Below are 22,988 nucleotides of genomic sequence, written 5' to 3' on the forward strand. Positions count from 1 at the left end.
TGAATGTTTTTAGGAAAACTTTAAGAAGTGTTATAAACTTGTATTCTTTATTTTAACAGAACAACAAGTGTGGGTTCATGTGAGCAGGAGTTCCTCTGTGGTCGTTTGCAATAAAAAGTAGGGCATGAAATACGTAAACACATTTAGCTCAAGAGTTTAAATACATATACCACAAAATGAATTACACGATTTGTTTTGGACTATCAATGCACTATGTAATGCACTATCAACTCAAGGGACAACAGGACTACAAAAACCGCTCTCCTTACACAATTTTGACAAGCACATTGGGTCACTACAGTAGGCTGCATGTTTTGGCCTTGGTGTTAATGCTTGGAGAAGAATTCTTTGCTCTTCTGGACGTCGGGCTTGATGGTGTCACTTCCTGGCTTCCAGCCGGCGGGACAAACTGCAAAGAAAAGTCCACGATGAATCTTTGAGAGGTGACAGTTAAAGCATAAACAAACACAACTAGACCAACATTCCATTACACAATGTAAAGTGTTCGCGCTTGCACCGCTTGGGTTTATTGCCCTGTTATAAAGTTCATGTGAACCTTAACTCTGATAAGAATGCGAGCCTTTGAACTAGAATATAGGTTTGTCATCTTTGCCAAACATAAAATGAAGAGACTTTGAGATGTGCAACCCTTTAATCATCAATCTAACCCATATCTGGGCTGTTCCCAATGTGAAATCAATGTGCTGTGCAGTTCTCTGACACAAATAACATGAACAGATGTTCATCAGAGTGCTGCCTGACCTTCTCCGTGCTTGTCTGTGAACTGAAAGGCTTGGACAAGACGCAGGGTCTCCTCAACAGAGCGTCCCACTGGGAGGTCATTTATGGTGATCTGTCTCAGGATACCCTTGGGGTCGATAATGAACAGACCTCTGTTTAAAAACAGAAAACAGAGAGCAGCTGATGAGACATACGGACAAGAAAGTTTGTAAAGTCAATTTCTGTGCATGAAGAGAAGGAAGTCATGTGTCTCCGGTGACAATGTTGCTATTAAATTGTGGTAAACCTGAGTTTATCCCACCTGTAGGCGATGCCTTCATCTTCCTTCAGGACTCCGTAGTCTGTGGAGATTGTGCGCCGTGTGTCTGATACAAGGGGAATTTTCATGCTCCCCAGACCGCCCTGCTTACGTGGTGTGTTGGTCCTTCGGAAACATAAGAGAAAGTGAGTTTGCAACAAAAAATATCAAATTTAAATGTAGGTGTCAAATAAACCTACCAGGCAAAATGGGAGAAGTGCGAGTCAACGGAGGCTGCGATGACCTCGCAGCCAATTTTCCTGAAATCCTCAGCAGCATCGCTGAAGGCGATTATTTCAGTGGGGCAGACAAAGGTGAAGTCCAGCGGGTAGAAGAAAAAGACCACATATTTTCCTGCATAAAAGGAGAGAAAGGACAGTGAGCCCATCTGCATTTGATAAGGTATGAATGATAATTACAGCTTCATTCATCCTGGCCCTCAGAAGTGTAAATGAATGCCTCTTCACCACTGCATGTGTACCTCTGTAATCTGACAGCTTCAGGTCCTGGAACTGTCCATCTGGCATCACGGCTTTGGCCGTAAAGTCTGGGGCCAATTTTCCAATTTGAGCTTTGCCTGCAGCCATTTTCACTCTAAACAGATCACACAAAGAGGAAATGGTTCCAAAATCAGAAATAGCAATGTGTCTTCATGATGGGATTACTGAATAAAACTACTTCCTCGTTTAGGCAATGTGCGAATTACATTCATGTCATACCTTACACCAAAGTTTGACATGAATGTAATTTGCACATTGCTATTCAGTACAGTGAGTGTGAGCAAAAGTTTCACTTTGATCTATGGCATAATGGGAACCCCACTGTTAACTATTTTTTCAAAACACTACAGATAAAACAATAATACAGAATGTAATGCATACCTCTTCTGGTGTACATGCATGACATATTTGTAACACAGAGAAGACTTTTAAGTTATGTAGCCATGCAACCATTTTTTCATGATCTGCTTAATTTACGGGTCAAAGTCAAAATTATTACGCAGGGGTGGGTCGTGGTATTTCACTCGCTAACCTCAAAAATTCACCCCAAAGTCAGACTCATAAAAATCCCATGAGAACTGAGTTGAGCGTAAAATATTACCTGTTTGCAGCGTGCAAAGATATTAAATGAGGCGTATTTAACCCAATATTACGAGTAAAATCTGGGTCTCTTTGACCGAATGAACGGGAAATCCACTTGTTGAACAGTTCAGGAAGTTCACAATCAAAAAAACCTTAAATTGAGGCAAGAGCACGCCGCACAAAAACGAGAAAAAGCTAAAACAACTACCAAGTAGAGTGGTATCAAATAAATGTAATGCCTTTTTTGCAGCACTCACCTCAGATTCAGTCACACCAGAGAACACAGTTCGACAGAAGACAGCGGAGACCGACGGACTCGAGGGGGCATTTATACAACCGCGCGGCTCTCGCGATAAGATAGCCGAGAACGTGACTACGGTCCACTTCAACTCTCAGTCCCGCCTCCAGAATCCGCACTCCGACTACACAGCATGACTTTGCATTTTTCTTATCATTTTTTGAAGACTTTTCCCGTTCTTATGAAGGATTAAGATAAGAAAGTATGACGAGGCCAACTGGGAACGTGATTTGCTTTTAAATCTCTGTTTTATTAATCCCTTAGTTTCCGACTGACCCCTGTGTTGAGTCTGTGAGACCATAAAGATGATTTATACAATTACAGACTGGGCCGATTGATGAGGACAATTTATCAGAACTTAAGTGTAAATATTGTAATTGTGTTAAAGTGGGCATGGTAGAAGTCAATCACATTTTGTGGCTCACTCTGGACATTACAAGCTGTGTTCAATTCGTATAATTTTGCAAATGTTAACATGAATTTGCATCACAGCCTCCGGCCAGGAACATTCAAAAATGCAATTTTGTTCTCTCAATTAAAGTGTATTGTTTGAGGGTGGTTTTTTTCCCCAAAGGTTTCCTTATAGACTGCAGTGCAGCACATATACAATTCCCTTAGCATTTCCTGGTTTATTACCAAACCTCTCATTATTTACAGTATTTACAATGAGATATACCGGACTGGGCAGGGCACTATTGCAACATCTTGTTCACTATCGTTTCCTCCTCTCTAGTTCTATATTTACTCATTATTTACTTAATGACTTGGCTGAGGAACAGCAGGCTTTGTTCCCTGTTACAAAAGCTTTACTCTTTTATACACAAAACCAGCATTATTTTTCCTACAATATCAGTTTATCTGAGTCTAACCTGAGAAAAAGACAGTCCCCCCCTGTCCTGGAGTGATCGATGCATGCTGTTACCATGGACACCACTTCAAGGGCCAGATAAGAGAGGGGCAAACAATAACCTCTGGGCGGAAGCGCTGCAGCAGTCTAGTGATCAAACATAGCCTTCTCTTTATCTGATGTGTCCTTGTAATCAGTGTTTCTTCTCCAACACTGATCCTAAAGCAGCTGAATATCTGCTGAAAATGTTCATAACCCGTATCCTGGAGCAAAATGTGAACAAAAAACAAACAAACCTCAGTTCAAATAATTAGGTAAATTGTGGCTAATTATTTGTCCTCCCGACTGACAGTTGGGAAATTAATGCAGCCCTGGGTTCTCTTTGAATAATTTAGAGAATTCACGAGAGGATTATCAACCAACGGTTTCTCTTTGGAGGCTTTTCTATTTATATGGGTGTGTGAGTTTCTGTCATCCACACAGAGGAATCATCCAAGATACCCAGTAGGATTATTCCTTTAAACTGTTTGTGGACATTAAACTTAACGGATATATTGACTGTTACCGGAATATGGTGGATTCTTTGAAACTAGTTTTTCCTCACGTGTTCTCTCTCCACACACACTCATTTTTCCACTCACACTTTCTTACAATCTAGTGACGCTTTGATTGGGATTATGTGAAGCTGATTGACTGCCAGGTCCAGACTTGTCCTGATGAAACAACAGCACAAAGTCAGCATGAGGGACTCAAAGGGGAGCCCAGTCACTCACAGCAGGACATGACAGACACTCACACGCACACACACACACACACACACACACACGTTTGCACAGAAGCAGGTGATGTAATGTAATATATATGTTATATGTGTATATGTAATATAATGTAATTGTTTATATATGTTTTGATTTTATGACATTAATTTACTTCTGGAGCTCTGCCAAAAAAGAAGGTAATTACCGGTACAAGTTTATGTGTTTGTGAAGAAAATAAATGAACATGTTGATACTGGGCCAAGGAACATCTGACTACATTTATGTGATGTTCCAAGAGGGACCTTTGATAATAATCAATCAATAATAATAATAACAACAACAATAATAATCAATCAATAATCAAGCAACCTACTATGTTATGTAACCTTGTATGACAATCCAGTTAAGAGCCTCCTATTGGACAATTACTGCCTGAGGATATTCCAAAATTACAACACCAGGATTCATTGGGCTCAAATTGCGAAAGAGTGGTTCACGGAGCATGAGACATCAGTTTCACACATGGCTTGGCCACCATAGTGTCCAGACCTTAAACCAATTGAGAATCTTTAGGTGCTCATCTATACAAGATCTTGGTGAACATTTAATGCAACAGTGGATGGAAATAAATCTTGTAACATTGCAGAGACTTAACAAAATACCACAGCAAATGCATGGTGTTATCAAAGCTAAGGGTAGTCCAGTGAAATACAAGAGTGTGTGACCTTGTTTTTCGGTGGCCACATTTTCAGCCAGGCAGTGTGTATATTATATATAATACCTGGATCCAGGGATTTTCGATGGATTTTTTTAAATAATTGATTGGTTTGTAATTTGAACAACCTCCATTACAGGACGATCAATCAGATCTCTCTCTACAAGTGCTGGCTTCCATTTATAGCAGTAGTCATAAAAGTTCTGCTGCTTTAAGACATTTCGCGCGCAACAGCACGAGCCAGGAAATCGACCGGAAGAGGAAATAATATTTCGCGCCAAATTGAAACAACGGAGCAGCCAGTCGGAGCAATCAGACGTTTACGCCGCGGCTCACAACAGTTTTTGTCCCGTATTCTCAGAAGGTGTGCTGGAAGTCATTTATCTGACGTTTATGTGCCATTATTGATACAAAGTTGAGCTTGAAATGTTAGAAAAAAGCGTCTCATTCTTTCTACGCAGCTCGATCAACATGGAGGAGGCCAACAAACTAATCGGCGCAGGGAAGAAGCACCTGGTTATGGGGAAGGTGGTGGAGGCGGTGAACTCCCTGCAGGAGGCCTGCGGGATGCTGTGAGTCAACCCTTTATAGCCATTAAATCTGAATACACATGCTAATATAACCCCGACTGTCACACGCATCTGCAGCGTTTATTTACCGATCGCCATCGCTAATGCTTCCTTTCAGTTTGTTTCTGAAGCTTAAGTGCTTGTTACTGGTTTTAAAATACTTTAAGAAGTTAAATGGCCGACCATTGGTTTAATTATTTTAAGTGGCTTATTATAAAATGTTTGGGCCTGAAATTTGCCTGTTTATAGTTGTAACAGGGGGAAAATGCTGACATTTATAAGCTTATGTCTGTTTTTTTATTTAATTTGTTAAATTTTAGGGCTAAAACATTTGGTGACACAGCAGACGAGTGTGGCGAGGCTTTTTTCTGGTGCGGTAAAGCCCTGTTGGATTTGGCACGGTAAGGTATTGAGATATTTTGCTTTCAGTGTGTCTAATTTGCAGTTTAGATCCCTAATAGGAAGTTGCATGACTGTTGTTGCAGGATGGAGAATTCTGTTCTGGGGAACGCTCTGGAGGGAGTGCCAGAGGAAGAGGAGGATGAGGAAAAGAATCCCAAAGACTCCGTTGTTGACGGAACAGAAGATGTCGATGGTATAAAATATTAAAGTGTAAATCCCTGAAGATAGGATCTTTAGAAAGAAATGAACTGATTGCTGGGTTATCTCTACAGAAAAGACGAGGGACGAGCTGAGGGATCAGGTGTATGATGCCATGGCAGAGAAAAAAGAAGAAAAAGACAAAGTGGCAGAGAAAAAAGAAGAAAAAGACAAAGTTGAAGAGAAACAGAGTGAAGATAAAGAGATGAGTGTGGATGGAGAAAACACAGATGCTGGTGAGAGCAAATGTGATGGGGTTAAAGAAGGCAAGAGTGAAGACGACAAAGAAGAGCAGACGGAAAACAAGGAGGAAGAGAAAGAGGAGGAGGGAGCTGAAGGCGACGAAGGTCAGTCACCTTTAAAACTGTGGATCTTTCAATCAGAATCTGAAATGTTTGAATTTAATTGCAACTTTTCTGTTTGGCTCAGGTGAGGAGGAGGAGGAGGAGGAAGGAGAAGGTGACGATGATGAAATGGAAGACAAGACGGACGAGAAAGGAGACTGCGACAAGGTCCGATTCTGACCGGGCGGTCAAAAACAGCTGCCAATGATTCGGCCTTTAAACTGAGTTTGTGTTGCAGGACAGCGAGGATGAGGAGGTGGGAAACCTGCAGCTGGCCTGGGAGATGCTGGAAGTTGCTAAAGTCATTTACAAAAGGTAACGGAAGCCCCAAGGACAGACGGGTAACGTTGACCTGCATCTTAGTTTTTGATCTCCTATTTGTTCTTTTAAGGAAAGAGGCTAAGGACGACCAGCTCATGGCTGCCCAGGCTCACCTGAAACTTGGCGAAGTATCTGTCGAATCAGGTACGACGATTCAGTAAATTTAAAAAGCTACAATGCGGATCCGAAAACCTGGTTTGGTGGAAAAACTGCTGCTGTGTGTCCAGGGAACTACACCCAGGCCCTGGACGACTTCGAGGAGTGTCTGAAGCTGCAGCTCAAACACTTGGAGGCCGACAGCCGCCTACTTGCCGAGACCCACTACCAGCTAGGACTGACGTACGGCTTGAACCTCCAGTACAACCAGGCCATCGCCGAGCTCAACCGCTCCATCTCTGTGATAAAGAGCAGGCTGGGTAAGAGGACTCGTCCGCCACCGCCAGTTTCCGCTATCTATTTTCCTTCCTGCCAACAGGTGTAAACTGTCCCCACAGACAAGCTGCAGGAGCTGGTCGACAAGGCCGAGGGCCCGGAGGCCCTGGCGGAGGAGAGGAAGGAGATGGAGGAGCTGAAGGCCCTGCTGCCAGAGATCCAGGAAAAAGTGGAGGACGCCAGCGAGAGTGTGAAAACCCTGAGCATGGCCGCGCCGGTGAGTGGGGACTGGAAATACTCTCCTGACGTTGCGTAATGCTGCCAAGGAAGCCGCGCAAAAAAATAATAAATAACGGACAAATAACACTCCAACTCTGTTCCTGTCAGAGCGAAGAAGCTTCCTCGTCCTTCTCTGGATCCACCCAAAAGAACGGTGACTCCTCAGAGGTGAGACGCCCCCGCACACAGCCAAAAACCAGTTTAGAACACCAGCGATCGATGTTTGTTCCCCCCATGTGACCCCAGATTAATGGATCCGTAACGAATGCCGCGAGTTCTGCCAGCGGACGGGCCTCCGTCTCCGACATCTCCCACCTGGTCAGGAAAAAGGTGAGGGATGATTTGAAGTGAATAAGAGCAGTACAGAACTTTAACAACTGTGCATCTCAGAGGAAACCAGAGGAGAGTCCAGTGAAGGAGGGAGAGGTGAAGAAGGTGAAGCATGACGGGGGAGCGATTCAGACCCCTAACGGAGACGCACCGGAGGCAAAAGTGGAGAGGTGAGAGCCGGGCGTCTGCATGAGCTTTCAAAGGTGGTTAACTGGTAACCATCATTAACGGACTTTAAACTGTCTTCCAGCCAGTGAACCTGGACCCTCATTCAACTCCCGGATGAGTCAATTCCTGCACTAATTTACTGCTGTAAATACGAATGTTTTCTACTCTTGTAATCATTTAAAGCTGTAAAACCGAATAAAGATTTCATAAACAAACTTGCAGTCATTTATCCACAGCTGTCCTTGAACGCACCACGAGGAAGGGGGGTCTCTGCGTTTGGTTTGTTCTTGACAGTTTTAAGCCAATAAATGTGCGGCATAAACTTAAACATTCTGCTTCAGTGCCGTCTGTTCACAGCCCTGAACAATACGTTGTTACACTACGGGAGAGCTGGCAACCAAAATCTACAGTTTAATCCCAGTAAAAACAAGGTTAACTAACGCTCAATGTGGGAGATAAAAGCCTGGCCACGCAAACACCACAGGAGCCAGATTCATATTGAAACATAATCAGCTTGTCAGGAACCAATTTTTATTAATATCATTAATAATCTGTCATCAGCATCATCAATGAAATGAGTTAGTCTGTTTAAAGCAGAATCAAGTGTGCATTCATTGCCCTTCTTTTCTTGATGAACACTTCAGTTCCACAAAGCGAGGAAGAAAAAAAAAAGGGAGGGGAGGAAGGTCAAAGAGGGCAGGGTCTGCAGAGAAGGAGGAAACGCAGGGAAAACAACGTCTGGCAGAGCCGGAATCTCCCCCTCCACTGGGATATGATTGGTTTTTCCCTTGTGCAAGAACGACCAAAAAAAAAAAAAAAATCAAAACAAGAAATTCAAAATGGTGCTCTAAAAACAAAAAGATGAAAGAGGAAGAGGAGGATTTCTTGCTGGGATGTGTCGTTTTACGTGATTTTTTTTTTTGTTGTTTTTTTGTTTTGTTTTGTTTTGTTCCGTAAAGCCACGTTAGGATCTGATGCAGTCGTCGTCGTCAGAGGTCTGGCTGCTGCTACTGGTTTCAGACTCGGATCCCTCCTCGACGTTCGCCTCGGCCACACTCCTCCAGGGGGTGAAGTGGAGGGTCACTCCCCGAGCTCGGGGCAGAGCGCCGTTCCTCTGCATGCCGTTCCTCTGCATGCCGTTCCTCTTCAGCTGCATAAAAACATTGAAGTCATTGTGAGGGAAGTTAATGAGCTCTGATAAGGGGATTAAAAATACCCAGTGCGACTGTAATAACCAGATCAAGATGTTCTGATTGATTAAATAAGCCTGTGGATTCATGAATGACTTCCTTCCTTCCTGCCCGGCACTATAGACCCTCGTTGGACCCACCTGTTCTGTTTTTGTCTGGAACTCTCTCAGCTCGTCCTCTGTCAGAGGAAGGAAGTTATCGTCGTTCTCTGGGTACTCCTGCCAGCCCATGGCCTTCAGCAACCTGGGGACGCACAACAGTCGCCTGCGTGTGAGTCGCCTGCATGTCTTTTTGTGTGTTTGGGTGCGCGTCAGTGTCTCTCACCGGTGCTCCGCCTCCAGGGAGCTGGACAGGTGTTCGGTGTCGGAGTCACTGAGGGAGTAGGACAGCCCGTTCTCGTGGCAGACCTCCTCGCTGTAGGCCTTGGGCTCCGGGGTGCTGCTTTCCCCCTGCGATCCAAGATAGAGAGAAGATCCATTTCCAGCATTCAAAGGGCTCAACGCAGTGAAGCTGACAGCTGTTGGTAAAGTGCACGCACATCTCGCCCTTTTCTCAAGTTTCCAATTAATTCAATCAACGGCCTCGTCTTTATCCCGGTGATGCTCATTTTTTATTCACGAGCTACGCTTTGAATATTTAATGTAAAAACATGCCAGGGAACGCTCTCCTCCAGTAGAAAACCAGAAAAGAACTAATCCCTTTCTGTGATTTTCCTGGAGCCTCTGGGATTTTAGCCCACCTCTCCAGATGTTCCCGGGCTGCTGCTGGTGGTCAGCTCTCCGGTGCCCTCGTCCTTGAGAGCTCGCAGGAACTCGCTCTTGCGGTCCGGACCACGGCGCATCAGCTTCAGTCTGGAAGGAGCGATGTCTATGGGAGGAGTCGTGCTGGAAGGATGCTGTAGACGAGACACAGAGCAGGGAGTCAGCAGAAGGCACAGGAGGAGCCCTCAGACCCCAGGATGGCTATTAAATATGGAGCGGCGAGCTGCAAGCTAGCACCTTAGAAACTCACTCTTAACACATTTACTACGCTTAATTAAGAACGGGTTACATGTCTACAGGTCATCCGCTTTTCCCTGCTGTGTCACATCCCTACAATCAAAGCTGTATTCTGCTGTCAGACTTAAAGCTCACCTCTTTTGGGGTGTTGTGCTGTGGTGCGCTGACTGGGGTGCTGGGTTTGGCTGCAGAGACGGGGCTGGTGAAGACTGAATCTCGGCCCTGCATGTGAAGGCCAGACTTGTTGATCTCTCTCCCACCGGACTTCCACTGGGTGCTCTGAAAGAAGGGACGCGCTCCGAACTTAACAAAACCTCTCACTAACACTGCCACCTAGTGACGACTTGCAGAACAACCACAAAAAAGGCAACGCGAGCCCGTGGAATTAAAAAAACCAAAACAAAACTAGACGGTGTGGTTAAAAATGTTGTCAGAAAACACAAATAAATAAAGGCTTACTTTGGTGGGGGCCACAGCAGGCTTTGGGACCAGGTTCTTGTAGACGCTGGAGCCTGCGATGGGAGCTTTGCTGCCATTGGTAGGCAAAACACCAGTAGTGGCAAACCCTGCAGAGAAGGCTGTGCTGGGGTCCTCCTTGGAAACCTTCTTGATTACCAGCATTTTAGACACCATCTGTTTACCACTAGGAGGGTTTTCTGCGACAGAAATAAAAAGAAGGGGATTAGGCCTGTCAATTGCACTTGTAATTTGACATTAGTTAATCTGGATTTGGATTTACCCCACACTCCAGCGTGTGGAGCAACTGCACGCAACTGAGTCCCAGGCTTTCCAGTTGTTTCCGGGTTGAGGGAAGGCTGCAACACGAGCACATGTATTTGTAATGTGTAGGTTTAGAGGTGATCAGGTGGCTTTTATGGCGTCTAACTGCTGTTTATGTATACTTGAGGTGAATTTAAACAGTGAACAATCCCAAAATGTTCAACTCACAAAGTCCTCTTCCACAAATTTCAGCTTGTCATCCTTGCCGTCCTTGCGTTCCTCGTTGGGGAACTTGTCCTGGTACGAGGAACCCTTGCGGGGATGAAAGTTGCCGTTGCGTTGCCGGTGCCCCACCTGCCTGTCCCTGTCGCCTCCCACGCGTTTAGGATGGCGTCCCTGGTGGTGGTGGCCGTCCTGAGGGCCGCGCGAAGAGCCGTGCCAGCTGGGCGTTTCCTTCCAGCACGAGCCCCCCGCCAGCCCACCGTGACCTCCTTTGGCCACCCCCGAGTCCACCGAGTCGTGCCTCAGCAGCAAGGAGGGCTGCTGCCATCCGTCGCCTTAAAGAGATACAGAATCAGAGGCAGGTCCCACAGAACAGCCCGGTCTCTTGAGCAATAAGACGGGGGGGTGGGGGGGGGGGGGGTTACCTGCAGGAGCGCGCAGGGAGCCATTGTTGAAGAAGCCATCGGAGGAGTTGTGGCGCCGGCGGCTCACAGCAGTTCGGCCATCTTTGTGGAGTTGGGGCTCGCCTTGTGGGGTGGCAGCAGGGGACTGGAGGGGAGAACGTTGACCGTTAGGATGGGACGAGAACCCAGCACACACTGGTCAAGAAAATGTTTCGGATCCTCTGTAGCGGTAGAAGTTAAATTCTTCCACGGGGGCCTGGGCAGCGGTCATCAAAGCAATTTTATCAGCAGCCATTTCCGCACACGATCACCAACATGAAAGCAAACAGCCATTGTTGACTCCCCCAGATTCTCCTCCCATAACCCACCAAGATCCTGCTCAAACTGACTCCCGTCCAAACAGATGACCTTCAAGAGCTCCAAAACAACCAACCTTCTATCGATGCCATTTCTCCCACGAGTCAGTCCTTTTCGCACGAGTATTAAGTCATTAGGACGCCGACCCAAAACTAATTTCTGCTCTGTGGACTGAGGAGGGGTCTCAGAGGAACCAGAAACAAGGTCCCGCAGCGTTCCAGCAAGTCTTTCTAGAGCCGACACACCAGGTTACTGGAGAGAAGTCACTGATCGATTTTGGTAAATAACCTGAAATATGTTTCCAGCTTTCAGTGATTCTACAGCCGTCACCTCAACTAATAAACATGTTTGACACAAACAAAGGCCTTCAGACTTCTACAGTGACGTAGGTGCTCATGGGCCGGCTGAGCCCAAACTCCGGCTCCATAACGGAAACATTACAGGCGAATCCTTAAGGACTTCTGAAGGCCACGGCTCCCAACAGTGGGGCAACTACAACCAGAAAATGGACCCTGGAGGTAAATTAGTTCTCTGGGAGCGCTACAGTTTTTGCCCCATAAAGGCATTCCTGCAAGTGTTACAGCCTCAGCCTGCAGCCTTTGCTCATGTGCAGGTGTTAAAGATGACAGAAAGTTGATAAATGTCTTAGAGAAGAGAACAGATTTGGTTTCCCCCTCCCTCCCTCTCTCCAACGATGCCCTTTTTGGAATCAGATGAAAGTGGCAACACTGAGGAGAGTATTCCAGATGTCTGTTTCCCAAGCAACTCCTCTTATGGAATAATCCTTTGCTTTCGGTGAGTTGTGAGTCCAACCCCCCCCCCCCCCGCTACACCACTGTTGGGCACAACCCACCGGCGACATTAAAGAGGGAAAACTAAGTGGAATTTTCTCACCAATCAGAACACACTTCAATCAGAATGCCGGGAAGAGAAGTGTAGAGAATGTGTGTGTGTGTGTGTGTGTGGTGATTATAAATTTGGCCAGATTCTTTAAGTATCAGTCTCTTCCTGAAGGCAAACAATGATTAGCCGAGCCTATTTTCAACTGTGCGCTGACAACGTTATCAGTCCCCGAGTGTGACGCTACTCACACAAAGCGCAGAGACGCACACATTTAATCAAAGCCGTTAACGGTGTTTAGTTGTAACCTGAGAGCGGCACACTCACGCTTGCCGATAAACACACCTTGGCAGGCTGGGGCGTGGAGAAGTTAAGCCAGGCAGGGACAAAGTCATGCTGCGCCATTTAGGTCCAGTGTTTCCGGTCAGTGGATCGAGGCATCAAACCTCATGGCCAGGATCTGACGGAAGGAGCCGGATGATGAGAAGAGAAACAGAAAAGTCAGGATTTGGGTTTTAAAAGGTTCATTTCAGAAAGCAGCAACGCCGGGTTACGATTTCATGTTGCGGCGCAGAAAACGTCTCCCCGGAGACGCTAAAAGAGTTCTATTGTTAGCAGGAGACAACAAAGCGTGTTGGGATGCAGCGGATAACTGACAGCAGGAAAACTGACTGTGCAGCATTTCGCCCTGTGGCAAAAACCTGAACAGCCTCATTTTACAGCCCGATTTATCAGGAGCGATTCAATAACTGCCCGAGTTGGTGTCAAACTTTGTTACCCCAGAGTCTGTGGCTCTGAAGTCCTCTGCCTCCTCTCTTGGTCCGGCTGGGCTCGGTTCCTCAGGCCTTCTGGCGCTGATCGCAGAACGTGTGCACCGACAGATGGCGAGCAGCACACAACAAACCCCCTTTCCACCCCTGCCAGGACAACCCAGTCCCTTTCCGCAGAGGCAGACCCCTTCGTCCAGGATGAAACAACGAGGGATGGTTCAAAAGGTCACAGGAATGATCTCTAATGAAGAACCAGGGAACAGGAAGTGGATTTTGTGGCGGTCCAATAGGAACTTGTTCCTCTTTGTGATAATTTTACGCAACCCTCCGGTGGTCGCGCCTGCTGTTTGTGATAATAACTGAGTGCTAGAACGTCCACAGGTGGATTTAAACGGTCTGCTCGTAGCCTCGGCCGTCAGGACACCAACCTGGAGCCGTCTGGCAAAACAGACGGTTGAGGTTCCGGGAGATCCGTGAATATCAGCGGCCCCGAAATGCAGACGGCAGTCTGTGTGGTCGGTCCTCTTCGACACCAGATGTGGGGGAGACACAGGTGTTGTCCTGCCACATATGTTTCAGTTGGGCTCCCCTCTCACCGACTCATTTTAAGATCTATCAAAACGCGCAGAAAAGAAAAGTTCCGAGACAGTCTTTCAGCGGCAGTTGCGGTCAGTGAAACCCACCACTCGCCTCATGAAACACTCGAGAAGACTGTCTGACATTGAAAAAAAACAATGCTTAAAAAAGGTTCAAAGTCACATGACAATGAAGGAAGTAAAACCCTATGTTACATCGCTGTCATCTTCAGTTTAGGTTAGTGAACTAGAGGTGCCGCTCGGTGATGCATAATAATGCTACTTTTATCTCTGTATGATGGAGCGTCACATTTGGAAAATGGCCATCCAAAGATCTCGAGGTGTCCGTTTGAATCAGAGATAAGGAAGAGATCTGATTTCATAGATATGCAAGTTCCAAGCAGAAGCAACGTTTCCACAAGTTAAAAGGGTCTTCGTGTCGTACGATGCACCAAAATCCTGTAAGAGGTGAGATGGCTGATAGACGAACAAAAATCCTCAAGGATGCTTTGTTGAATTCCTCTCCAGGGGGAAAGTGATGATCGAAGAAGCGGAGCTTTTCTTCTTCAATGACTTTTCTCCTCAAAAAAAAAAAGAATGCAGGTTCTTTTACTGAGGGTTCTCTGGGATCTGCACAGGAACGGACCTGAAACAGACAAACAATGTTTGTCAGAATTTACAAAAAAAAAAGAGAAAACGTCAACGCAAAGCAAAGGAAACTTAAGTGCGGCGTCCCAAAATAAGCCTTACGTTAGAAAGGACAGCAGGTATATCTACATTAAATCTCAAGGATAATTATACCAGCTCATTCTTTCTTTCAAATGTCTACTTTACTACATTTATCAAGCTAAAATACCACAAATTCCAAATAAAGCCGTGTTCCATATTGCTGACAAGGATGCTCTCTGGAACTCGCAGAAGAGAAATAATCATGACTCGGTGATATCACCACCACTTCGTGTGGAAAGCCAACCACTTCATAAAATTTTGTTGTCCCATGTCAATTAAATATTCATACCAGTGTAAAAATAACCCGAGCACTTTCTTGCACAGCAATTTCTCCCCCAAACTGCAGCCCATCTAAACAGGCCTGGCACAAAATCCCAGCGTTCCATGGCAGTGCTTTTGGTTTTAATCCGTCTGTTTTCTTTCAAACATCATTAGCGGTTACCACACCCTGCTCATAAACCGAAACTGAAACAGAATTAATTCATACATTGGTACACATCTGTATGTGTACTGGATTATTACGTAACAGCTGGAGATCGATGAGTTCGCCACGGACTCCAATCTGCAGCACAGGCAATTACTCAATGGGAAACTATTCTCAAATATAAATAAGCAAAGGACAAATTACGCATACTTCCTAAAAGTACGAACTTTGCCGTCTCATACAACTGGAAGCCCGCATGTCCGCGAACACCCAAGTACTTCAAGACAGTTGTAGCGTACGTGCACGTTTCGTCATGCTAACGGAGTCGGATTATTTACTCACGTGTACCGAAAAGGACTAATTACACACAACCGCCGCGGCGGTGGCGAACTAACCCGACGCCAGCGCCAACAAGATACGTTAGCAAACATGATCTAACTTGGCTGGGAGATAATACAGGCAGGTATGGGTAGCGCTAGCCTAGCCGTTGCTAGCTAAAGCCTACGCTACCCAGCTTGTTCACTGGCTCGCGAAAACCGCAAAGTTGATAGAATTGATTGGTGTGACTGACGGGCGACACGAAGTCACACCGCATTAAATAGGCTCGCCGAGGTTACAACTGGCGAGTTGTGCAGCTGTCACAAACGTACAATAGAGGTAAACAGACCTGGCTCCGCTGAAACAACACAGTTTCAAAATGGCTACCTTAGCAGCGGCAGCACACATTCATCAGCTTGCTAAGTGCTAGCGAGTTAACTTGCAGTGTTTCGTGACGATATGTCGTAGCTGTTACCTTGTCCAGCACAAGCGAGCAGCCATTTGCAAACCACACAACTACGGCCTTTTAATACTAACGATAATAGTTTCGACAGCAATATACTTTTCCAATAATGCGGCTACATGTGTTTGTTTGGGTTTTCGGAGCGCTTACCACTGGCGCTGGCACTGAGCGATTCGAATAGCTACAGCGGTGCTGCCTTCAAGATCTCTCGGCATTTTGCAACGCAATGAAGTTCCACGGTGTTTTTAACTCATGGCAGGTCAACAGCGCGGGGTTTATTTTTTTTAATACTTCTGATTTCAGCAATTAAATCTCATACTCACCTCTGTATTGTAACACGAATATATTTATCACCTTAAAAGAACACTGGCTCGATAACGCTTATTTTTGCTCTGTTGAACGTAACTTGACGTCCGACACCCAGTCAACCCTGTCGATAACAGCGCGAGTCGGTGGGCGGGCTCAGCCGCGACAGATAAGGAAACAGGCATTTAATCGAGTACCGATGCAATGGAGTTAGCTGGAGCAAACGACCTCAAGTCTGGCTACTTTTGAGTTTATGCTACTTTTGTTAACCCAGTGGACGACATAGAATTATAGGGTGTGTGAAAAGATTAAACACATTCATTGTTTTTTTTTGCTTTTAACTTGAATCGTGCATGTAGACACGCCAACCACAAGGTCGTGTTTTATGCTAGTTGCGGGGATCTCGGGCGGTTTTACTAACCATGCCGTCTCTTTTCTTAGGTTAAAATGTTGAGACTTGTATCGACAAAGCGCATCATTTCGGGGGTAAGCCCTAGTGGAAGCGTGTGGTGACACCTGTGGCAGAGTGGTTATTTCTTTCTTCCATGTGTGTGTCTTCAGGTGCCAGGATGGAGATGTCTTGAGAAGGTTAGCGGAACCCAAGCCTCCACAATAAGAGCTCAGCTGAAGGTTCACTCTCTTGCACCATCTAATCGAACTTCCACTGGAAGCCTGCTCAATCCCAGGAGCGTGAGCTGGCTCGCCTCTCGTCTCCACCATGGAGATTCTCAGGGCAGCGCAGACGGAGCCAACAACAAAGATGGCTTCAGTTTGAAATCCATCAGCCATGCTCCGAAACCAGCTCTCTACCTGGGTTTCTCTGGGCTCATCCCTTTCCTGGCTGCTCCTCTCTTAATGGCTGCAACGCAGACCTTTCACCCCGAAGTGGCATTTGCTCAGATGGTCTACGGAGCCTCTATAGTCTCCTTCCTTGGAGGTGCCCGTTGGGGGTTTGCACTCCCCCCTGGAAGCCCTGCTGGGCCCGACTGGATGAACCTGGGCAACAGCGTGGTTCCGTCTCTTCTGGCCTGGCTGGCATTGCTCTGCAGGGACAATATTACGGAAGGAGCTCTTGTGGTAATGATGGGACTGGGGCTCTCTCTGCATTATGACCTGGCCTTGCTGCCTGGTTACCCCCCCTGGTTCAAAGCCATGCGGACTATCCTCACGCTTGTCGCCACCTTCTCACTAGTCGCTACACTTGCAATTAAACAATTCTGCTCCGAGAAGAAAGTCAAGGCAATTCAGAATTCAACTAAATGACTTTGCATCATTTACCTCCCCCCCAAAAAAACCATCCTGTTTGGTACCAAATGGATCCCATTTACTGTTAATTTGAGCAGTACTGCACCTCGTTTGAAGTTCTGGTCTCTGATGCTGAAATGTTGTTCAGGAAGTTGGCACATTAATTTTATTGAATATAGAAAAATCAACTAATAAAGAATCCAACAGTAACATTGTTTGTGGTCAGAATGTGACGTACTCTGCAGCAATAGCAAAAAGCCAGGAAAAATACAGGAAACACGTCTATTTTGGTACAGATGACAGATATTTCTGGTGCCATTCTTGTGTCTGCTGATAAAGCATCAATCCCAAACTAAATGTAAATTGTGAGTGACTAAGAAGCCCCCCGACCCCTTTATTAAAGTCTCCAGTGGTTGATACGTCTTTCAAGTAGAAATTCACTCCCCTCACGCTTTCAGGAAGAAAAACCAGACAGAACCTCTAAAAATAACAGTGGTTTCATATCTTATCCAAAAATAGCTCAATAGGACACTTCAGAGCAACAAGAGTCCCTCAGAAATAGAACGCCTCTGCCACAGATAACCTTATGGAGAAGAGTGCTCCTTCAATATGCAAAAACAAGCCTGTTTTGATGAACTTTAAAGTAATCACTAGGTGGAGAAGTGAGCGCGAGCTAACGGTAACAGCCGTTTTCCAGTTCAGGTCATCTGTTGTGAAAGGATGATTGAAATAGGTGTATTTCTATGTCCCTCTAGCAGCGTTTGGTCAAGTTTCAGGTGCTTATACGGACGACGGCGGCCGCGGCGCTCTGGGCTGTCAGAGCACGGCCAGGCCGCCGTCACAGCGGCTGGTGATCATGTTGCCAACTTCAGTCCAGGTGTCCAGGTGAGGGTCGTAGATCTCCACGGAGTCCACCGTCACCGGGGCGGAGAAGTCTCTGCTGGCGGCTCTGCCCCCGACGGCGTACAGAAACCCATTCACTGCTGACACCGACACGCCCGCGCGGGCCGTCGACATCGGGGCGACCTCCACCCATTTTTCCTGCAGAGATAAAGGCGCCATCGACTCACAGGTGTGACTGAAAACTAGCGTTGAAGGCTAACGGTACATTTCCAAGCTGTACCTCCTCCGGACAGTATTTCTCCACCGTCTCCAGAGCGCCCAGGGCCTCATTCCACCCACCCACAGCGTAAATGCAGTTATTGAGGCAGGCGACGCCCGCATAGGCGCGACGTGTGACCATGACGGGCAGGGCGCTCCACCGCCGAGAGATGGGATCGTACGCTTCGGCAGAGCGTAGCTCCATCCCTTCGTCGCTGATTCCTCCGATTACATAAATAAACCCTGAGAAGAGGGTCCAAATATCACCACGGTTCATGGAAGCGTGAATATAAAATCACAAATAGCCTCAATTAATGTTTAAAAACAGAGTGGAAGAGGCACCTTGTAGCTCACAGCATCCGAAGTAATAACGCGGAACAGCCATGGTGCCGATGACCTCCCACTTGTTTTCTTCTGGATCATAGCGTTCCATGGTTTTCCCAATCTCAGACCCAATCCAACCACCTGAGGAAGCACAATTGGGATCAATGTCCCATGATGAGATTGAATTCTTTTCCTATACGGTGACAATTTGAATGAAACTGGCAGTTACCCAGTGCATACAAGGCCCCGTGGCAGGGGCACACGCCCACCCCACAGCGAGGAAAGTTCAGGGACGCCACCGAGGCCCACTGCTTGGTCACCGGGTCATATCTTTCGGTGCAATCAAAAATCATGGAATCCTTTTCCCCTGGGGAAAAAAGAAGGCTTGTCAGCCCGAAGATAGTTGCAGCCTTGATCATAAGAGGGCCAGAACCGCCTCACCTCCCACCACGTATATCATGCCTTCCAGCACTGCCACCCCCAGCCCACTACGAGCCTGGTGAATGGAGGACACGGTGGTCCAGTACTGGTTGAATGTGTCGAAGCGCTCCACGCAGCTCAGTGCCCGGCTGTCACTCCAACGGCCACCCTGCAGCCGAGTGTAGCCTCCTGTCATACGTGTGCAGGGAAGATTTAACTAGATTTAGTTACCTTCAAACCACCAAATACCCTCAGATTAGACCAAAACAGAACCTATGGCATAGAGGTATTTCCTGGCTTTTCTTCTGGGTCTCATTTTGGCTGGTTGGAGCAGACTGTACGTCTTGTTCTCCTTGGGAGATTTGGTGACTTCAGTGTATTCTTTCAGCAGAGTCTGCAGCGCCACCCGCAGGCTGAAGTCTGTCATGCCTGCACACAAACCCCACCAAGATCATTAAATTTAATCAGTTAACCTCAGTGTTGCAAGCACGTGATTAGCCACGTATATTAAATGTGAACAGGAACTGGTGTCGATATTCCCCTTACTCTCTATGTACTTGAACAGTCTCTGTGGGGAAAGCAGAGGGAAGCGGACTGGTTCCAGCACCTCCACTATATGTTTTTTCCTCTTTGGCACATCGTGAAGGACCCAATCCATGGCTGCAGTGAATACCTGGTACTCGTCCTCAATTCTTAACTCTTCGCTTCTGAGAATCTTCACCAGCTGATCCTTTGACAAACCCCTAAAGTCATCGCTGGTGCACACCTGAAAAAAGACTTTGACTCTATGAATCCCAGCACCACCCAAAGACACTGCTCGGATCTGACGGAAATAAACTGCGCTCGGGCGTCTTATACCTCCAAGAAGTGGACGTGGATGTAGTTCTCAGTAAATTCCAGCATGTCCATGCAGGCTATCTGCTCCAGGAACTGAAAGATGCCTACGCAGTTGGACGGGTCCATGTGGCCCTTGAGAAATTCCCCGCAGACAGTTACCACCTCCTGCAGCTGCAGCATGTCCGCCGCCACCATCAGCTCCTGAACGTTGTCCACAGTCACGCTGATCATGCCTGACAGACGAAAAGTATACAATTGGATTAGGACTCACGCATTGCAAACTGATCATGATCAAATCCGCGCTGCAACAGCTGACCTGTGTATATGAAGTCCAGCAACACCTCAAAGACCTGAGTCTCCACTCCAAGTATCTGCACCTCCTCCTGATCCACCTCACTCATTCCCCCAGAGAACAGAGCTGAGAAGTACGGGCTGCTGGCGGCAAGGACCAGACGGTGGACCCTGAAGACCCCGCTGCCAACCTTTAACCGCACATCGCAAAAGTCAGAGCAGAGTCGCATTTTGTTGATCTGGGCCAGGATGAGTCTGGCATAGCGGTCCGAGGACAGCAGAGACTGGTCCGACGCCTGGTTGGCTGTGGCAGCATCACAGCTGCAGCAGTGGGATGGTGACACGGAGACGCAGGACATGGCAGCAGACGTAGGTTGGTCTTAACATGGATGCAAATATTCCCAAATCCTCGTCACCAGTCAGCCTCAGCCTGAAAGACACAACAGCTGAAGAGGGGAACACTGGAACACAGGCACACACACACCCCTGTTGTGTAATAACAAAGAACCGAGGCAATTTACGCATAATAAGCAACCAACACAAAAACGACTTACTTAAGCAGATTAGGGATGCGTCATATAAGCTGCTATCCGTCAGTCTGCTGTTATATTAGCTATAAACAACACCTGCGGACTCTAAGGGTTACTAAGGGTGCTAGCGAACACACAGGTCACACATTTAAATCTTTAAATGAACAAACGAAATGACTGAATTCTGCTCGACCGATGCACAGATAGCAACGTGGGTGATTATTACCTAATGTCGAAATTCCGCTCCTTTCAGTGGTTATTTACCAATAAGTTTATTGATGAGGATGCGGGAAACTTCCCGTTGTGGAGCCTGTCAATCATGTTTTCGTAGTTCGACTACATTGGCCTGACAGATGAACCTCCAGTCTCAACTAACCAATCCCCGATCGCTTAATCTTTTCGGCGAGTTTGTTTGTTTGCGGCGGCTTTCGTTGCGAGTGTAAAGTTGTCGAGTTCATATTTTTACATGGACTTATTTTTGGTTTCCAGAGAAGTGTTTTTATGGGAGTTTTTTCTTGCTTTTCCGGTTTTTCTCCAGAATGGACGCCAGGTGGCAGTGTTGCCCACGGACCAAACGGAAGCTCTTCACAACCAGCCCCAGAAACCTCCTGTTGTAATTTTCCAAATATTCTTAACTTGTCAGTCCCCTGCACAGGTGTCATTTTATATTTCACTCGTTTGGCTGCTGTCTTTTACAGTGGATCTTTATCTAAGCCTGTAATCTATCTTATTATTATTCAGATAGCGGCTTGATCTAAGGTATTTTAAAAGGGATCTTGACATTAATTTAGTCTACATGATATTTTACAAGCATGTTATCTCTCCCCAGAAGTCTCATATTCCCCTGACCCATTTAATCAGTCTAGGCTATTACACTGCCAGGGAAAACCTTATTGTCAGTTACAGGAAAAAGGCCAGTAACTGTCACTTGACTTGTATTTCCTGCTATTTCAATGCGTCTCTCTGATTCAACCTGCCAACAGAGAATGTGGTTCCTCCAGGATAAGCCAGCTAAAACCCAAATGCAACATAGCACCAGCTTTCTATTTATAGCTTTAATTCTTGTAGTCCCTACATTTTTAATTCAGCCGTGTTTCCACAAATGTCGCCAATAATGATCGTTATCTTTTCTGAACAATTAGCTTAGCTTGGATATAGCTTAAATGGACTTTTAGAAAGCTAAGCCAAAGCTCACCTTGTGAACTGAGTGAGCTCTGAAACAAAACACCTCCCTTTTTGCTTTAATGTGCTTTCTGAAAGCCTATCCTTCAAATTGTTAGTGTCACCACGGTAAACCTTCAGCTTTGATCCATTTAAAAACTGAACAGCCCAGAAATCTGCTCTTTGGATTTATCATAAACCAAATTAAAGGTATTCTTTTATCATGGAAACACACCCACAGTCACTTTCTACCCAAGCCTGAGTCATAACGTGGATGTATTTTTAGCAGTCATTAACTATAAGAGCTGTTTAGTGATTCAAAATCCTCACTGAATGGTGATAAAACGATGATACACATTGAGGAGGCATATAAATGTCCCTGTTTGTCCATTGATGGTTTGTCTAAATAAGCCTAACTATGGAAATTGCTCACCACCATTGTGTATATAGATAAGTGTAAAATTAAACTGCTGCTTCCACAGTGCAAACTCAGCCTTCACTTCCCATAAAACTGCCTGTAATATTTTGACTCCAAATACTCCGTTGTTACATATGCTTGAGGTCAGGGGTCGTGTCCTCACCTGACAGGAACAGCGTAACACATCCTCTGTCTGTAGGTCATGTCTACCGTGGACGCTCAGTAAAGCTTCCAGACCAAGCTTGTTTCTGGTTTGAACTCCAAAGCTACTCAGCCATCTGCACTGGAGGAAGTGTCTGTCTGGATTGTGCCACTTTGCCGTGCTGGCCCGGTGTCCTCCTTTTTGATTTTCAAGAACTTGGACCGCTCGCCGACCGTCCCCCACAGGCTACACAGTAATAATAAAATTGATTGTGATTTTTGATGGATGTCAGCTACCACAGATTATCATCAAGGGCTGACATACAATAATGTCACTGCCAACTGTTATCTTGGTTCATAAAGGATTAAATAAACACATTTGGAACAAATAGGGAACAAGAGAATATTTTATTAGCCTGTTTGGTAAAGTAGCCTGCTCTAATTAGATTAGAGTGACCACGGATGACCTCGATTAAACCACT

At 46.2% G+C, this 22,988-nt stretch overlaps 5 protein-coding genes across 14 annotated transcripts; 2 read left to right on the forward strand and 3 right to left on the reverse strand.

Moving 5' to 3' along the window:
* Positions 1-28: 28 nt before the first annotated feature.
* Positions 29-2,508, reverse strand: prdx1 (peroxiredoxin 1). The gene is made up of 6 exons (XM_057055938.1): positions 2,379-2,508; positions 1,521-1,633; positions 1,240-1,393; positions 1,043-1,165; positions 763-893; positions 29-409 (listed from the first exon to the last, which is right to left on the reverse strand). The coding sequence occupies exons 2-6, from the start codon at positions 1,624-1,626 to the stop codon at positions 327-329; spliced, it is 597 nt and encodes a 198-aa protein (XP_056911918.1). The 5' UTR covers positions 1,627-1,633; positions 2,379-2,508; the 3' UTR covers positions 29-326.
* A 2,442-nt stretch (positions 2,509-4,950) lies between these two features.
* Positions 4,951-7,937, forward strand: LOC130538403 (nuclear autoantigenic sperm protein-like). 3 transcript variants are annotated; one of them, XM_057055929.1, is made up of 14 exons: positions 4,951-5,103; positions 5,201-5,311; positions 5,629-5,709; positions 5,794-5,903; positions 5,983-6,257; positions 6,343-6,420; positions 6,491-6,567; positions 6,644-6,717; positions 6,801-6,989; positions 7,068-7,222; positions 7,333-7,392; positions 7,471-7,554; positions 7,615-7,724; positions 7,805-7,937. In XM_057055929.1, the coding sequence occupies exons 2-14, from the start codon at positions 5,211-5,213 to the stop codon at positions 7,809-7,811; spliced, it is 1,401 nt and encodes a 466-aa protein (XP_056911909.1). In that variant the 5' UTR covers positions 4,951-5,103; positions 5,201-5,210; the 3' UTR covers positions 7,812-7,937. The 3 variants fall into 3 exon arrangements, with proteins under 3 accessions (XP_056911909.1, XP_056911910.1, XP_056911908.1); XM_057055930.1 differs by having other exon boundaries at positions 6,346-6,420; XM_057055928.1 differs by having other exon boundaries at positions 5,983-6,255; positions 6,338-6,420.
* A 277-nt stretch (positions 7,938-8,214) lies between these two features.
* On the reverse strand, positions 8,215-16,184 carry gpbp1l1 (GC-rich promoter binding protein 1-like 1). 5 transcript variants are annotated; one of them, XM_057055926.1, is made up of 13 exons: positions 15,745-15,921; positions 13,652-14,444; positions 13,232-13,464; positions 12,781-12,913; positions 11,278-11,401; positions 10,859-11,187; positions 10,650-10,725; positions 10,370-10,566; positions 10,046-10,189; positions 9,652-9,807; positions 9,237-9,361; positions 9,053-9,155; positions 8,215-8,872 (listed from the first exon to the last, which is right to left on the reverse strand). In XM_057055926.1, the coding sequence occupies exons 4-13, from the start codon at positions 12,856-12,858 to the stop codon at positions 8,687-8,689; spliced, it is 1,518 nt and encodes a 505-aa protein (XP_056911906.1). In that variant the 5' UTR covers positions 12,859-12,913; positions 13,232-13,464; positions 13,652-14,444; positions 15,745-15,921; the 3' UTR covers positions 8,215-8,686. The 5 variants fall into 5 exon arrangements, with proteins under 5 accessions (XP_056911906.1, XP_056911903.1, XP_056911902.1 ...); XM_057055923.1 differs by lacking the exon at positions 15,745-15,921 and adding an exon at positions 16,056-16,184 and having other exon boundaries at positions 13,232-14,444; XM_057055922.1 differs by having other exon boundaries at positions 13,232-14,444; positions 15,883-16,021.
* LOC130538407 (transmembrane protein 69-like) lies at positions 15,304-17,493 on the forward strand. 3 transcript variants are annotated; one of them, XM_057055936.1, is made up of 3 exons: positions 15,304-15,608; positions 16,480-16,524; positions 16,600-17,493. In XM_057055936.1, exons 2-3 carry the CDS (start codon positions 16,486-16,488, stop codon positions 17,299-17,301), a joined length of 741 nt encoding a protein of 246 aa, XP_056911916.1. In that variant the 5' UTR covers positions 15,304-15,608; positions 16,480-16,485; the 3' UTR covers positions 17,302-17,493. The 3 variants fall into 3 exon arrangements, with proteins under 3 accessions (XP_056911916.1, XP_056911915.1, XP_056911914.1); XM_057055934.1 differs by lacking the exon at positions 15,304-15,608 and adding an exon at positions 16,150-16,333; XM_057055935.1 differs by lacking the exon at positions 15,304-15,608 and having other exon boundaries at positions 16,147-16,524.
* On the reverse strand, positions 17,436-21,148 carry ipp (intracisternal A particle-promoted polypeptide). 2 transcript variants are annotated; one of them, XM_057055917.1, is made up of 10 exons: positions 21,013-21,148; positions 20,282-20,686; positions 19,987-20,198; positions 19,675-19,894; positions 19,402-19,557; positions 19,150-19,317; positions 18,938-19,075; positions 18,727-18,849; positions 18,407-18,627; positions 17,436-18,324 (listed from the first exon to the last, which is right to left on the reverse strand). In XM_057055917.1, the coding sequence occupies exons 2-10, from the start codon at positions 20,613-20,615 to the stop codon at positions 18,100-18,102; spliced, it is 1,797 nt and encodes a 598-aa protein (XP_056911897.1). In that variant the 5' UTR covers positions 20,616-20,686; positions 21,013-21,148; the 3' UTR covers positions 17,436-18,099. The 2 variants fall into 2 exon arrangements, with proteins under 2 accessions (XP_056911897.1, XP_056911898.1); XM_057055918.1 differs by lacking the exon at positions 21,013-21,148 and adding an exon at positions 20,811-20,990.
* Between the last annotated feature and the right edge of the window lie 1,840 nt (positions 21,149-22,988).

This window comes from Takifugu flavidus, chromosome 15, assembly GCF_003711565.1.
Source record: "Takifugu flavidus isolate HTHZ2018 chromosome 15, ASM371156v2, whole genome shotgun sequence".
Lineage (NCBI taxonomy): Eukaryota > Metazoa > Chordata > Actinopteri > Tetraodontiformes > Tetraodontidae > Takifugu > Takifugu flavidus.

Excerpts from the sequence above, each read along its gene's own strand:
- LOC130538407 (XM_057055936.1), top strand. The coding sequence starts at position 16,486 with ATGTTGAGACTTGTATCGACAAAGCGCATCATTTCGGGG. Across the intron at positions 16,525-16,599 it reads CAAAGCGCATCATTTCGGGG|GTGCCAGGATGGAGATGTCT; the intron begins GTAAGCCCTAGT and ends GTGTGTCTTCAG.
- gpbp1l1 (XM_057055923.1), bottom strand. The coding sequence starts at position 12,858 with ATGGCGCAGCATGACTTTGTCCCTGCCTGGCTTAACTTCTCCACGCCC. Across the intron at positions 11,402-12,780 it reads AGGTGTGTTTATCGGCAAGC|TCCCCTGCTGCCACCCCACA; the intron begins GTGAGTGTGCCG and ends TCTCCCCTCCAG. Across the intron at positions 11,188-11,277 it reads CTCCCTGCGCGCTCCTGCAG|GCGACGGATGGCAGCAGCCC; the intron begins GTAACCCCCCCC and ends TATCTCTTTAAG.
- ipp (XM_057055917.1), bottom strand. The coding sequence starts at position 20,615 with ATGTCCTGCGTCTCCGTGTCACCATCCCACTGCTGCAGCTGTGATGCT. Across the intron at positions 19,558-19,674 it reads ACTGTTCAAGTACATAGAGA|GCATGACAGACTTCAGCCTG; the intron begins GTAAGGGGAATA and ends GTTTGTGTGCAG. Across the intron at positions 18,850-18,937 it reads CGGGGCCTTGTATGCACTGG|GTGGTTGGATTGGGTCTGAG; the intron begins GTAACTGCCAGT and ends GTGCTTCCTCAG.
- prdx1 (XM_057055938.1), bottom strand. The coding sequence starts at position 1,626 with ATGGCTGCAGGCAAAGCTCAAATTGGAAAATTGGCCCCAGACTTTACG. Across the intron at positions 1,166-1,239 it reads CACTTCTCCCATTTTGCCTG|GACCAACACACCACGTAAGC; the intron begins GTAGGTTTATTT and ends ATGTTTCCGAAG. Across the intron at positions 894-1,042 it reads GATGAAGGCATCGCCTACAG|AGGTCTGTTCATTATCGACC; the intron begins GTGGGATAAACT and ends GTTTTTAAACAG.
- LOC130538403 (XM_057055928.1), top strand. The coding sequence starts at position 5,211 with ATGGAGGAGGCCAACAAACTAATCGGCGCAGGGAAGAAGCACCTGGTT. Across the intron at positions 5,312-5,628 it reads CAGGAGGCCTGCGGGATGCT|GGCTAAAACATTTGGTGACA; the intron begins GTGAGTCAACCC and ends GTTAAATTTTAG. Across the intron at positions 6,990-7,067 it reads TGTGATAAAGAGCAGGCTGG|ACAAGCTGCAGGAGCTGGTC; the intron begins GTAAGAGGACTC and ends CTGTCCCCACAG.